We start from the raw sequence: 14,005 nt of genomic DNA, 5'->3' as shown, positions 1-14,005 counted from the left end.
CGACAGTGAGGAAGGTGTCTTCTCTACTGGGATCGATGGCCTCCTGTATCTTCCTCACGCACGGCTACACATGAGACCACTGCAGGAGTGCTTGGAGGATCAGTGGGATCAGAGGACAGGCTCTTGGGACGACAAGATACGACTGTCGCTGCATGCTCTTCAGTCTCTGAAGTGGTGGTGTTCGGCGAAAAACCTCCTCAAGGGGGTTCCCTTCCACAAGGACATTCCCACGACGAGTGTAGTGACGGATGCTTCTCTCCAGGGCTGGGGAGCGCATTCCGGGGACTTGCAGATTCAAGGAAAGTGGTCTCCTTTGGAATCGACGTACCACATCAATTTCCTGGAACTCAGATCTGTCTTCCTGGCACTGAAGGCCTTCCTTCTGTCCTTCCAGACCAACTCGCTGCTGATACAGACGGACAATACAACCACAATGTATTACCTCAACAAGCAGGGGGGGTCGAGATCGCAGGAGGCGCAGGTGATCTGGCGCTGGCTGCTGGCCCGAGGACTGACGATTACGGCCACGCATCTGCCAGGGGTGCAGGCGGACACCTTGAGCAGGCTGATTCAGGAAAACCACGAATGGGTCATAAACGACGAAGTACTAGGAGAAGTCTTCGCAAGGTGGGGGACTCCAGACGTAGATCTGTTCGCTACCGCCGAAAACAGCAAATGCCGAGACTTCGCATCCAGGTACTACCAGCGGGGGACGCTGGAGAATGCGCTATGGATCGATTGGTCGAACAGCTTTCTGTACGCTTTTCCACCCATTCCCCTGATTCCGGCGGTGCTCATCAAGCTGTCCCAGTCCAGGGCGCGGATGATCCTGATCGCCCCGGAGTGGCCCAGGCAGTGGTGGTTCACGGACCTTCTCCACCGGTCTCTCCTTCCTCACATGCGGTTGCCGTGCAGGCCGGACCTTCTCACGAAGTTCGGGGGGCGGATGGTGCACCCCAACCTCTCGTCTTTGAGTTTGGCGGCATGGCTCCTGAAATAGTGCAATATGGCCATCTGAATCTACCAGACGATTGTATGGACATACTGAGGGAGTCTAAACGACCTTCCACTAGGACATCCTATGCTTATAAGTGGAAGAGGTTCTGTATCTGGTGTAAGTCCAAGAACTTTGATCCGACAACGTGTAAGGAAGATGTCATCCTTCCATACCTTTTACATCTGGCGCAGTCTGGCCTTAATTTCCATTCCATTAAGGTTCATCTGGCTGCTTTGACTGCTTACAGGAAATGCCCTTCACAGACTTCCTTCTTTCAGATCCCCGTGGTCAAGGATTTTTTGGAAGGCTTGAAGAAAGTGTTTCCTCCCGTCAGACTTCCCTCGCCTTCCTGGGACCTGAATGTGGTGCTGTCCAGACTGATGAAGGAGCCTTTTGAACCCATTCACAAGGCTTCATTGCAGCACCTATCCTGGAAGGCGGCGTTCCTAGTGGCCATTACATCGGCCCGCAGGGTGAGTGAACTTCAGGCATTATGTTGTCAAGAACCTTATACTGTATTTCATGCTGCTAAGGTTGTGATGCGTACTCACCCTAAATTTCTTCCTAAGGTTATCTCTGATTTTCCTGTCAACCAGACCATATCTTTACCTACGTTCTTTCAGAATCCCTCTTCGCCAGCGGAAAGGTCTCTCCATTCCCTGGATGTTCGGAGGGTGTTGAAATTTTATCTGGATAAGACCAAGGATATTCGTAGGTCTGACCAATTGTTTGTTAATTATGGCTCAGTCAGGACTGGTCTTGCGACCTCTAAGCAGTCCATTTCTAGGTGGATTGTGTCCTGCATACAATTGTGTTATCAAAAGGCTAATAAGACCTTAGGGGGTAAACCTAAGGCTCATTCCACCAGGGGCAAGGCTGCCACGACGGCTTTGCTGCGTAATGTTCCTATTGCGGAAATCTGCAAGGCGGCCACTTGGAAGTCGGTCCATACCTTTGCTGCGCATTACTGTCTGGACTCGGATGCCAGGGCAGATGCTCAGGTTGGGCAGGCTTCGCTGCGAAATTTGTTCGCACAGTAGTGGGTTTGTCTTGTTTGTTCTCCACCGCTGCTGTTGTGTGGGGATGGGCTTGCCATTCTATTCACTAGATTATGACTATACACAGAGATCCCCTACTACAGAAGGAGTAGTTTCTTTTCTGTAACTCCAGTTCTGTAGTAGGGGTATCTCTGTTATAGTCATAAGCGCCCGCCCTCCTCCCCGGTGGAGAGATACTTATTCATATGTAGAATGCTACAGGTCTGGCGTGCTACGCCTTCAAAAAGAACTGAAAGTAAATGGGACCTGCTGGGCATTCTGGGATACTGGGGAAAGTTCTGGAAAACTGGAAAGTTTTCTTAAAGGCACAGTATCCTGTTCCAAGCCACATAATGGCAGCCTATGGGGCTTGTCTGTCCACTCCTTCCTCTCTATCATTCCAGAGGCTTTTGCTGGTAGAGGCAGGGTTTTTTCCTATGTGGAGAAAAACTAGACAGGCAGTGCTGTTTGTGGATGTTGGTGGAATTCTAGTTGAAGTGCTGGACAGTGTAGCCTGTGGGTATAGGCTGCATTATCTGTCTTTAAATTAAATTCTCTCTTAAAGGTGTATGCAGGTCTGCATGATTTGCCACCTTTTAGAGATTATTTTTTATTGCTCCGGGGTCCACGCACATGGGCGGGACTATTCACTAGATTATGACTATGACAGAGATACCCCTACTACAGAACTGGAGTTACAGAAAAGAAACTACTCCTTCCCAAACAAATTTGAGCAACCACAGTTCTTTGCTTATGAACGATCGAGGAACTTGAAAGAACTACTGCACTCAAGGATGGATGATGATAAACAGGAGAACACAGAAAACAAATACAAGGCACTAATCTATGTGTACACTGCAGTAATTGCAACAATTTTATCAAAGGCACAGAAATAACCCATCCTGTTAAAGAAACTTAAACTCAATTAAGAACCAATGGTACTTGTGAATCGAAAAATCTGATCTACATTTTCATATGTCCATTTGGTTTACCAAACATGGGTTAAACTGAACGAACAATCAAAGTTAGAATAACCAAACACAAAAGTAATATTCAAACAAAAAATCTACAGTAGCAGGGCATGTCAACACTTATGGGCAAAACTAAGATTCACCATATTGGAAACTGTGAACATTCAGAATGATATTGACAACAGAAAATAACTATTATGTAAATACTTTACCATTACGTTGCAGCAAAGCCACATTTGCTTCAAACATTAAAAAAGTGCTTTAATGTTATTTTTGGATTTAACTTCAGTAATAAGAGACACATTTTTCAAGTCAAGGACGGAAAGCTTTATTCGATTGTTAATATACCAATCATAAATGCACATACAATAAAAACAAATAAAAATGTCATTATAAACTTAACAGACTTTGATATAATTACACATAAAAAATGGATCCTGCACCATCCGGGGAGGTAGTGCCCACAATTTACACCTCCAATACCATATTTTTCCTCAGCTGGATCGCTTTTAAAAATTTGGCCACCCTCTACGCAGTGTGTTCATCTACCAGAAGCTGCAGCCAAATAAAAGCTGGGCGACATTGCCTTACGCCCAGATGTTTTAAAAGTGGAGTAAATAGACTTTCCTCAACTCTACGTAGAATTTACAGAATAGGACTAGGTGGATCATAGACTGTTCAGAGTGGTTGTCACACGGGCAAGGTATCGGAGTTTGTGACCAGAGTTCATAGTTGGTAATGACAGTAATCTATGTACGACTCCCAATCTAAATCTTGTTAAAAGCATCCTATCAAATATTCCTGGGACATATAACAAGTAGGGCTCCATCCCCATACATGTAAGCGTTAATTGATGCTGCCTAACGCTGGGTTTGAGCACTTCTTGTGCCATTCGTATTGAACTCAATAATTGAAGACCCTCTAACTTTAGGGTCTTTCTCGATACTGACCGCATAGTAACGGGGTCCACAAAGTATTCCGGATCCCCTAGGTCTTTCATAAAATTACATATATATTTAATCCAAGGGATCTTGGCGGCCCCATCCAAGCTCATGCTATCATTTAAAATCTCTCTATTCAACTTGGTCTGCTCCTTAGTCCAAATCCTATGCCATAAAAACACTGGTTCCAATTTGTTGAGGTCCGAAATAAAAGCTCTTTATGGCATGTGTAGGAGGGCGTGGATGGGGGGCGCTGACAGAATATAACGCAAAAAAGAATTCTCCACCAGCTGTAGTTGGTAGGTATTAACAAAACCCGACACACCTTTTTCAAGTGCTAATTACTTATTACTCATTTATAGGTTGATTTGAAACATTGATTATTGTAGGTATTGTTCCTAATTAAATTCTGTGTGGAACATATTGCAATGGGCTAATTGCTGATTCTGAAAACCCTTTATTTAAAGATCACTGAAGAATTAGAAAAAGTCAAGCAGGAAATGGAAGAAAAAGGAAGTAGTATGACAGATGGAGGTAAGTGCCTTTAGATTATGTATTTTTTAAAGTTGGTATGTTCTGAAATCAGATGGGCATTTCTGAGGAAATCAACTGCTAGTGAAGACACACCATCAATTCATCATCATAATTAAAGTTTTTAGTGTTCAGTTAACATCAAAAATAAAGGATAAAACGCCACTGAAGGGAATATTTATCTTTCAGTAGAAAACAGGTTTTGCTGCACTTTTAGTGCCTTGTGCCCCGTGCCCTCTCTTGTCAAGCAATACAAATGCAGCCCCTACCTGTAAGCACTATTCTTTGATGGATCTGCCCGCAATTACCCACTTGAGCCACACTAGGCCACTTAATATGCACTTGTAAGCACCTGCAAGGTACCTGGCTCCTAGCATCTACTTCCACTCCTGTTCTGGAGCATAGCTCACACCATATAGCTTCAGATCATTGTTCACTGTTTGTTGCTATGCAGGGGCCAGCAGGTTCTGAGTGGAACTCTGAGCACAGACTCAGTACAGGGCAAGGAGCACCTCCATAATTCCGTCCTTCTTCACTTACAACAGGATAGAGCTTTGCTTTCTGCAAGCTCAAAAAGCGGGCTTGTGGCAACAAAGATCACTGTGCAATCAGATGCCTCCAGAATAAACATCATCCCATAACAGGCACCGGAACCAGCACTCCGATGCACAGGTTTACATTGGGATGGTCTAAAAAGCATGCCTATAGGAGCCGCATCCTTTCATATCGAAGGATCAGGGGCCATATCATGAACATATTCAGTGCTTATGTGCCATACAAAGAGGTCCAAAAGCTGGTTTTAGTGAGCTTGCTCTGCTTTTAGTGCATACATAAACTCAAAAATTAGGAGCTTGTGTATAATCTCTAGATAGAACAGCTAGTACTTTAAGGCCTCAACAAATCTGCTAGCCATGGCGAGTCGGATTTAGTCAGGGTGAGTTATATTTAGATCCTACTCGCCCCTTCTGACGAGATGTGTTTTTTTTCACTCACAAAGTGAAGGAGAACTTGAGGCCTTTAAATGTTGTTTTTATCTTGTCACATTTATTCTGTGTTCAGAGACAGAGGTCCAAAGTCAGTTTACATCTACAATTACTTTTCTTTCTCTGACTGCATTGTCTCTGCAACCAGCTTGAAGCCAGGGCAGGGGAGTCAGGATATTCCAAACACTTCAAAGAGAATCCTCTAGAAACGTCTCCCATATTAATAGAAGGCACCAGCTATAAAAATAGGACCCTTAGACCCACTCCTCAGTTCACTGGCTGAACCTGTAGAGTGACCCTTGGAGGACTGCCTGCTACTTTGACCAACTGTGTACTCCACAAGACTGTGTTGCTGCACCTCACAAGACTGCTTTTATGCCTGTAGTCTTCCTGGGACCCTCAGAGACTAGCCCTGCTGTTGAGCCCTGCAACTTCACCTGAACCCAGGACTACCAGAGTGAATCCAAGGGCTAGTTTGCTGACCTCCTTTTCAGATCCACAGGGACATAACGGGCTCCAACCATCTTGAACCATCACCTGGGCCCAGCTGGAGTGATTTCCTGACCCCCAGTTGGTGTCCCTCAGCTCCTGGACCCTTGGTGTGGCCTCAGTTGAGCTCTCCTGAAGTATTTGGGCTATTGGCAAATGGGCCAGTTCGCCCAAAACGTTGCCACCTGCTCCTACCACCAACACCAAGTTCTGGCATACCAACTCTTCGTGCTACAGCATCAACCGCTCGTGGTGACCGCCAATGCGAAACTCCAGCCTGACCACCTGCAACGCTGACAGGATCTTCATGGTACAGGGTTGACAGTCTGTGGCGCCCAGCCTGCTCGTCACGCTACTTCTATGGCCATCAGCGATGCATCCCCTGCTCCTTGTGGCTTCGTCCACCGCAAACTGAAATCTTTGCGCTGGACTGTGAATGTAACTTTTTCCGTTGGACTAACCTGATCCCTGTATCGAGCACACTGTCCATCGTGGTCGGCCTGAACTTGTGATTTTCACCTGGTCTTGCATGACCAGATAGCCGCGAGTGACCCTTTGTACTTTTGGGCATAATTTCACATAAACCTTTAAAATTTCATAACTCCGGTTTTACTGATAGGATGTGTTGTTTTGTGTCAATAATTGATTAAACCGTACTCTGTTTTGATAAATTGGTGTGGAAGTTTTCTTGTGTTGTGTTTTCACTTGATTGTGTTCTGCATAAATACTTTACACATTGCCTTTAAGTTAAGCCTTACTGTTTTTTGTGCCAGGCTACCCAGTGTTAACCACATGTTAATTTAGCAATGTTTTGTGGTTCACCATGCTAGGGATTGTGGCTGTTGCTTGACCAAGGCTAAGACCCTAGCCAACCCACAACTCAGTTTCTCACACCAGGCTTGTGCAACCTCAACTTCCATGATTGGAGATTGAGTAACAACAGTTTAGGGCTTTTGATCTTGTGTCTGAAGTGGTTGATGTGATCTTGGAAGCCAGATTTCCCTCAAGCAAGTCTATAAATGCCTGCCGTAGGGACAAGTTTGTGCCTTGGTGTACTACAAAGTGGATTGAGCTACTCCATGCCAAGCTGTCTGAAGTGTTGTTGTTTGTGTTGTCTGTAGCCCAGCAAGGACTTTCTTTGGGCACCGTTAAAGTTTAGCTGCTAGCTCTTTCTGCCGTTTTACTTTTAGTGGACCAGCCCTCATTGTATGTATCACCTGATACACATTCTCAAGGTTTTACAATATGTTCTCCCGCCTCAGTTCATTATGCATCAATAGGATTTAAATTTGGTTCTTGCATCCCTCATGTGCGCACTCTCCAAATCCCTGTATAGCTGTCTTCTCTGGCTGCCTAACTGCAAGATAGTCTTTCTTTTCACCATAACATCGGCACAGCAGGTGAGGGAGCTTCAAGCCCTCTCCGTCAAGCCACTCTACACCACTTTCCACCTAGACAAGCTGATTCTACAAACTCAAGACTCCTTTCGTCTAAAAGTATTGACTCCATTTCATGTCGGCCAGAATATCACCCTTCTGACATTTTATTTCTCCTCCTCACCCTTCTGAGGAGGGGAAGAGACTCCATTGGTGAGATCTAAACAGGCTCTTGGTTTCTGTATTGACCACACCAGGAAACACCGGGTGGACAATCAGCTCTTTATTGGATTTCCCAGAGGCAAGAAAGGCAAGGCCCTGCAGACGAGGACCATCTCTTGCTGGATCATGCTCTGCATTAAGATCAGCTATGGATTGGCCACATTGCAGCTGCCAGAGGGCTTGCAGTTTTATTCCACTAGAGCCAAGGCTGCTATAGCTGCGTTGGCACCCAAGGTGCCTTTCTTGTGCAATTGCAAGGTGCCTACGTGGGCATCACTCCTTAAGCTCAGAAAGCACCACTGTCTGGTTTGTCAAAACAATCAGGAAGCGTATTTTGCCTGCTCAATCATGGAGGACCTTTTGGTTTTAGCCAGTTCACCGACTCGCCACCTTGGAGGTACTGCATTGGTGTATATTCGAAAGGTGAGGACTGTGCATTTAAAAGCCTATAAAATGAAAGAGTTTAACAACAATGGGGTGACCCTGTGTCCCTCAGAACCTGAGTATATATGAGTAAGCAAAAGAAGGTTCTGTTTGGTAGAAGGTGGTTACTTTCTAGAGCACTGTATGACCTAATTTCAATTTGTAGCAACCGTATCAGTCAGTCAGTCAGAAAGCTTTATTTCGATAAAAAATTGTATCATAAAAGCATGAACATACAGACATAAAAGATACAATTCATCAGAGGAGCGACAGTTATAACAAATAGCAATGATTGTAGAAGCGCTCTCAATCTAATAACTTAGTGACTTGTCTAAAAAGGTTATAATATCAAAAAGTTAAAAATTTAAAATATAGTTAAAAGATCGTTTCACATGTGAGAAAAGACAGGAGAAAAACGATGTACAGAATCATGTGGTGGAACAAGGGAGTTTACTTCTAATGATCCATGACCACCCCAGAAATTTGGCCACGGCACAGACTAGCACTAGGCTGGTGTCTGATCGTAATATGCGTAGTGCCACACGGTAGTTTTGATATGCCCAGGAGACGGCAAGCAGGGCCTAGCCATTTTCTTCTAGGGTTTTTATACGCTGGGCATTCGAACATGATGTGGGCTGTGCTTTCAACCTTCCCCACGCAATTCAAGCAAGTGTCCGGGGTCTGGTGGGGAGGCTTCCATTTACTAGTAAACTCTCGAGTTGGGAGTGTCTCGAGTCTGAACTGTAGGTACAATGATCTATCCCTTGGTTTCTGCACAAATTCAAGATAGGGCTCAAAGCTAACAATCTGTTTATGAATATAAAAGACTTCAGTTAGCCTGCCCATGTTAGGATTACTGAGATCCTGATGGTCAATCCCTACCCAGTAAGCTCTTTTGATGTATGCCTTGCTCACGGGGGCTCCATGCTCCCAGGCTTCATTAAGACCAAGCTGGTTAAGAGACTTTTTGATGTTGCGCAACCAGCTTACTTTGTGAGAGCCCAGAGAATTCATAATTTCTTTTAGGCCCTCGGTGTATTTAGCTAGCTCCGGAGTGCGCCAGAGGCGAGCCCAGAATAACAAAGGGCGTAGCCTTGCCATATCCTTGATCGAGCGCCTGCCCAGATCACTAAAGAGTGGTTTCAATGGAGTACCCCTTGGCAGAGAGACCAAATCTCTCAAAAATGTATTCTCGGACAAGGTAATTTCATCGAGATTATCGTATCCCCATAGTTCGGCTCCATACAGCGCCGAACCAACTGCTTTAGCCTGATAGATCACTAATGCGGGAGTGATTGGCTTGCTCTTCGAGGAGCGATGTTCTTTGGCAATGGCCCCCGTGGCTCGTTTGTGATTGAGCAGCATCTTGTTAATATGGGGTCTCCATCTTAAGTTGTCAGAAATTCTAATTCCGAGATAGTCGAATAGTTTGACATATTCTAGAGGGGCTCCATCGAACATGATGGCGACACTGGGTGATCTGTGCGATTTAAAAGAAAGAAGCTTGGTCTTTAGTGTATTAATGGTCAGACCTCTCAATGTGCAGAACAAATGGAATCTATCCAGAAGCTTCTGCAGCCCTGCTGGTGTCTTGGAAATCAGTCTTGGAAATCAGGAGGGTATCATCCGCAAAGAGGAGGGTGGGGACTCGTTCGCCCGCAAGGGCAGGGGCATCAGCTGGTATATCTTGCAGAAACTTCACCACTCCGTTCACAAATAGGGAAAAGAGGGTGGGTGCCAATACACAGCCCTGGCGGACTCCTCTGTTAACTGAGATGTTTTCAGTTTTCTGGGCCTGAGATCCCCACCTTACCTGTGCAAAATTACCCTCATGAAGTCGGACCAAAAGGTCGAGGACGGGGGGTGGCACTCCCATGTCCTGCAGAACGGACCAAAGGCGGTCACGAGGGACCAGGTCGAAGGCAGACTTGAGGTCTATAAAGGCCAGATGGAGACTACCCCTACCGATCAAGACAACCTTCCAGTATAGCAATAACAACCTGAAGACCTGGTCGATCGTGCCCGTGTTTGGTCTGAACCCAGCCTAATAGTGCGACAGAATATTGTTCTCATTGGCCCACAATAAGATACGCTCCAACAGGACCCTGCCAACCACCTTCTGGCTAACGTCAATAAGACTTATTGGTCAGTAGTTGGCAGGGTCCTCCCTGGAACCCTTTTTGAATATTGGTATTACCTCTGCTCCTTTCCATGACTCAGGGATAGGTGATCCCTTAAGAAATGCATTGAGCAAGATGGTAAAGTACGCTGCCCAATGTTTGGAGTCGGAACGAAACAGATCGCCAGGAAGGCCATCAGGGCCTGGGGCTTTAGCTGGGACTAGTTTGTTGATAGCAGTCATGGCCTCCACCTCCGTAAAAGGATCATAGCTCTAATAAATAGGGTCTGTCGTGATGATATGAGAAGAGGCCCTAGAGCTTTGTGTGTCCTCGCCAGAATAAAGATTTGAAAAATGAACAAACCATTCCTGGTTTGTAATATGATTCAAAATTGTGTCAGGGTCAGAATCTCTTGAATATCTGCAAAGATTCCAGAATACAGTCCCATCTCTGGCTAAACTAGCGGTTTTCAAGGCCAACCAGTGGGATTCCTCCCAGGCACGCTTAGCTTTAATCACGGCCTTTCTATAATCCAATATTGCAGATTGGATTAGGCAGCAATTCCTGGATTTGACAGCGGTTACAAGCTTTTTGTTGCTGATCCTGCATTCAGAATTATACCAAGAACAAGGCGATTTGCGTTTGTTAGGTTTGCCGATAGAAGATGATGCCATAAAAAGTGACCCTATCGACTCGGCTGTAGCTGTGTGGATGATCCCGGCCCTTAAACTCCCATCGGGTTCATCGCAAGCTCTCTTGAGTTCTGCGGTTTTTGATAGCAATATCTCTTTTATGGATATAAGTTTTTGCTCATCTAATGCGATTTTGGGCCATTTAAGGAATCTTTTACAGTTCGATGGAGTAACTTCTTTAGTAGGCATAACAGGGCAGGGGTCAGATATTGGTCGATCGAGGGGCCAAGGTCTCATCAGTATCAGGCACAGGGGATTATGGTCGCTATCGATGGTGGGGGTTATGGTCAAATCCACTGCATATCGCCATAATCTGCGATCGGTCAAAATATAATCGATTCGAGATGGACTGGAAATTCTGTTGAAAGTAAATGCTCCATGAAGATCAGAGGGGAGCCGACCATTGGCAGCTCTCAGCCCAAATTCCAAAGTTAAAGCGTTCAATTGAATTGCCACCTGCGTCCACCTCTTGACTGAAGGGACCGTCAGAGGGGGTATACCCCACCTGGCATCTTCCTCTTCAACCTCTAGTATGTCTTCAGAGGCGAGAGGCTCATAGGTGCAATTCAAATCTCCGGCCACCAGAATAAATGAATTTGGAGGACAAGAAAGAAGCTCCTTTTCCAAGATAGTAACAATGGATGACTTGGTTCCTCCTTTGGTGCCTCTAATATATACATTGAAAAGCTCAATAGTGGGCCCCCCTTTTGGCCCTCTCAGAGTTACGTGCATCACATCTGGAGAGGGACTTTGTATATGACAGACTCTACAGGCAAGGGCATATTTACCCATATCATGAGGCCTCCCGAGGGACGTCCTCGGACGGTAGATACTGCAGGGACACAATAGCAAGTAAAGCCAGATTTATATAAGGGTGTTAGACTCCAAGTCGCTTGGAATATACAGATATCATAAGTTGGAATGAAGTTGTTCCAATCCGGCAATGTAAGCTTAGCTTTCAGGCCGGCAATATTCCATGAGATAATTATAACATCAGTTTTTAAAACAGGAGGTACAAGGATATCAAGGTCCATAATAAGCGAGTTGGAAGCTACGGGTTGAATCCCACCTTCCCCCTAACGATGATGGGTGTTGAGAGAGAAGATTCACTGGCAGTGTTAGAAGCAACATAAGACACTTTACAGAGGCTTGGTAGTGTGTTTACAGCCGGGGTTAGTCAGTCAATAAGTTCCAAAGTAGATACATCCTCATTTTGAAGATTCGACATCCCACCCCTCTTCCTCGCTGGGTCATAACTGGTTGAGGGAAAACGTCTAAATTGAATAGAAGATGAATCCGGAGAAGATGATCTATATTCAAGGGCTATAAGGCCATCAGCTAGAGGGTAGTTAGCTAAGGTTAACTCAATGGTGTCCGTAGGGTTGCCGTTTGATCTATGTCTGCTGACCCTTATTAGGTCATCTCTTATGAGGGATCGGCAACCTCTAACATTACGGATCCAGTGGGTGACCTTGTTTTTTAGGGATTCTTCATCCTCATACCCAACGGTCTTGGGGACACCCACCATATAAACAGTAGGCTCGATGGTAACCGGGGGTGTTTGGGCTTTGTGAGATGGAAGAGGTAGGGAGTGGACTGAGGTTCTTTGGAAGGAATTGGACTGGCTAGTCGTATGGGGAATGTTTGAGGTTGCACGGGGCTTTATATTGGGATTGACAGGGTTGTTCCCGGCTCTAATCGTGGGTAAGGACTTGTGTCTGGCTTGTGGGAGTAAAGATGACGGTGGAGTCGGAATGGGTGTACAAAGACCATTATTTGATAAAGATGGTACTAAAGGGTTTGAAGGGCAAGAAGTAACAGGTAGAGTGATTAGTGGTTGCGTGGAAGGTTTTTGGACAATTGTCAACAACTCCAATACCAATGTTTTTAGATCACTGATTTCTTGTCTCATGGCCTTGATAGTTTCCGTTATTAGCCCCGAGTCAAATGCTGTCCCTCCCAACTGATCTTGATGTGTCCCGGCCTCTTCAGGCACAACACCAGATCCAGATCCCAAATCAATACATGAATTAGATGTTACAGATGTTACAGATGCATCAATACTACCAATAATGTCATCATTATCGTTGTCAGCCAATACCTCAAAACGATTATGGCAAACAATGGCAATTGAGTCAAGGGGATCCAAGTTAACGGCAGCAACAGAAAGACCTTGTTCCTCTAGGTTTAGCATGGAATTAACAGTGATACTCTGACAATCGTCCCTTTCAGACAGTTGGTTTGAGATGGACTTTTTACTAAACATTTGAGGAATGGTGACAGAGCCTGAACGATTTGTGCTAGGGGGCAATGGGAGTGGGGGCGCAGCATTTGAGTCCGGATCTAGGATGGATGTGCAGTCGTCAAACAAAGACTCTATACGATCCAGAGCGATGGTGGGCATGGGTTTCCTGCAGGACTTTCTAGCCTTCTTCCTTTTTGCCGCCCCACCAGTAAGACTAACGGCGCCCCCATTAGCGTCCAACATTTTCCTTTTGCCCATCGTGGCCCACACTCATACAGAACAAACAATAGCGGGCCGGTGAGAGGGCTACGAAACGCAGTTAGATAACACAGGTCCCAACCACAAGAACACAGTACCTTGGATATGAACCAGCAGGGTTGTTGGCTGATGACGTGGCAAATGGGCGTAAGGGGGGTGGCCCGACCCGGCCTCCACTGGCCCCTGACGGCCACAGACGGCCCGCCCTCTGCCCGGGCTCAGCCCAACGCCGCCCGCGCGCGTCCCGCGACGCGGAGGAAGCCGCTTGATTTTAGCGCCCCCAGGCGCGGAAGTGATGGTGATTGGGGGCGGTGCCGCTGGCGAGAACCCTGGGAGCTGTAGTTCCGCTGTCAGGCACAGCAAGCACCGTCAGCAGCGCAAGCGGGAGGGAGGGAGAGCGTCCGCCTCTACAGCTGGTCTCCACGATGCCGAACCCCAGGTAGGGGTACTCCGTGTCTCTCCTGAATGCAAAGTCACCCCGTATCTCTAACGCCTAGACAAGAAACCAATTTATTTTTAAATAACTGAAACGTGACTCAAGATACTTTCTACTGTTTTTGTTTATCAGAATTAAATCATTCATAGATATTCCCAAATGTAGTAGTTGGAGGCCGTCAACATACAAGGAATATTTACATATAAAGGTGATCATGTGACATGAGTGCTCAGTGCTCAAAGTGTGTACAATATACAAAGTGGTCAAGGTTTTATATACATGTG

The 14,005-nt window shown here is 45.9% G+C and overlaps 1 protein-coding gene across 1 annotated transcript in view; it reads left to right on the top strand.

Annotated features, from left to right (window-relative positions):
• Nucleotides 1-14,005, top strand: part of IFT57 (intraflagellar transport 57) — a 174,370-nt gene that overhangs the window by 153,114 nt on the left and 7,251 nt on the right. Inside the window, exon 10 of the mRNA XM_085610183.1 lies at nucleotides 4,414-4,480. Within this exon, the coding sequence (XP_085466309.1) occupies nucleotides 4,414-4,480 (67 nt within the window). The remainder of the gene's footprint in view (nucleotides 1-4,413; nucleotides 4,481-14,005) is intronic.

This window comes from Triturus cristatus, chromosome 6, assembly GCF_964204655.1.
Source record: "Triturus cristatus chromosome 6, aTriCri1.1, whole genome shotgun sequence".
NCBI classification, from domain to species: Eukaryota; Metazoa; Chordata; class Amphibia; order Caudata; family Salamandridae; genus Triturus; species Triturus cristatus.
Note: the sequence above shows the minus strand (reverse complement) of the source record. Positions and strands in the feature narration are given on the sequence as shown.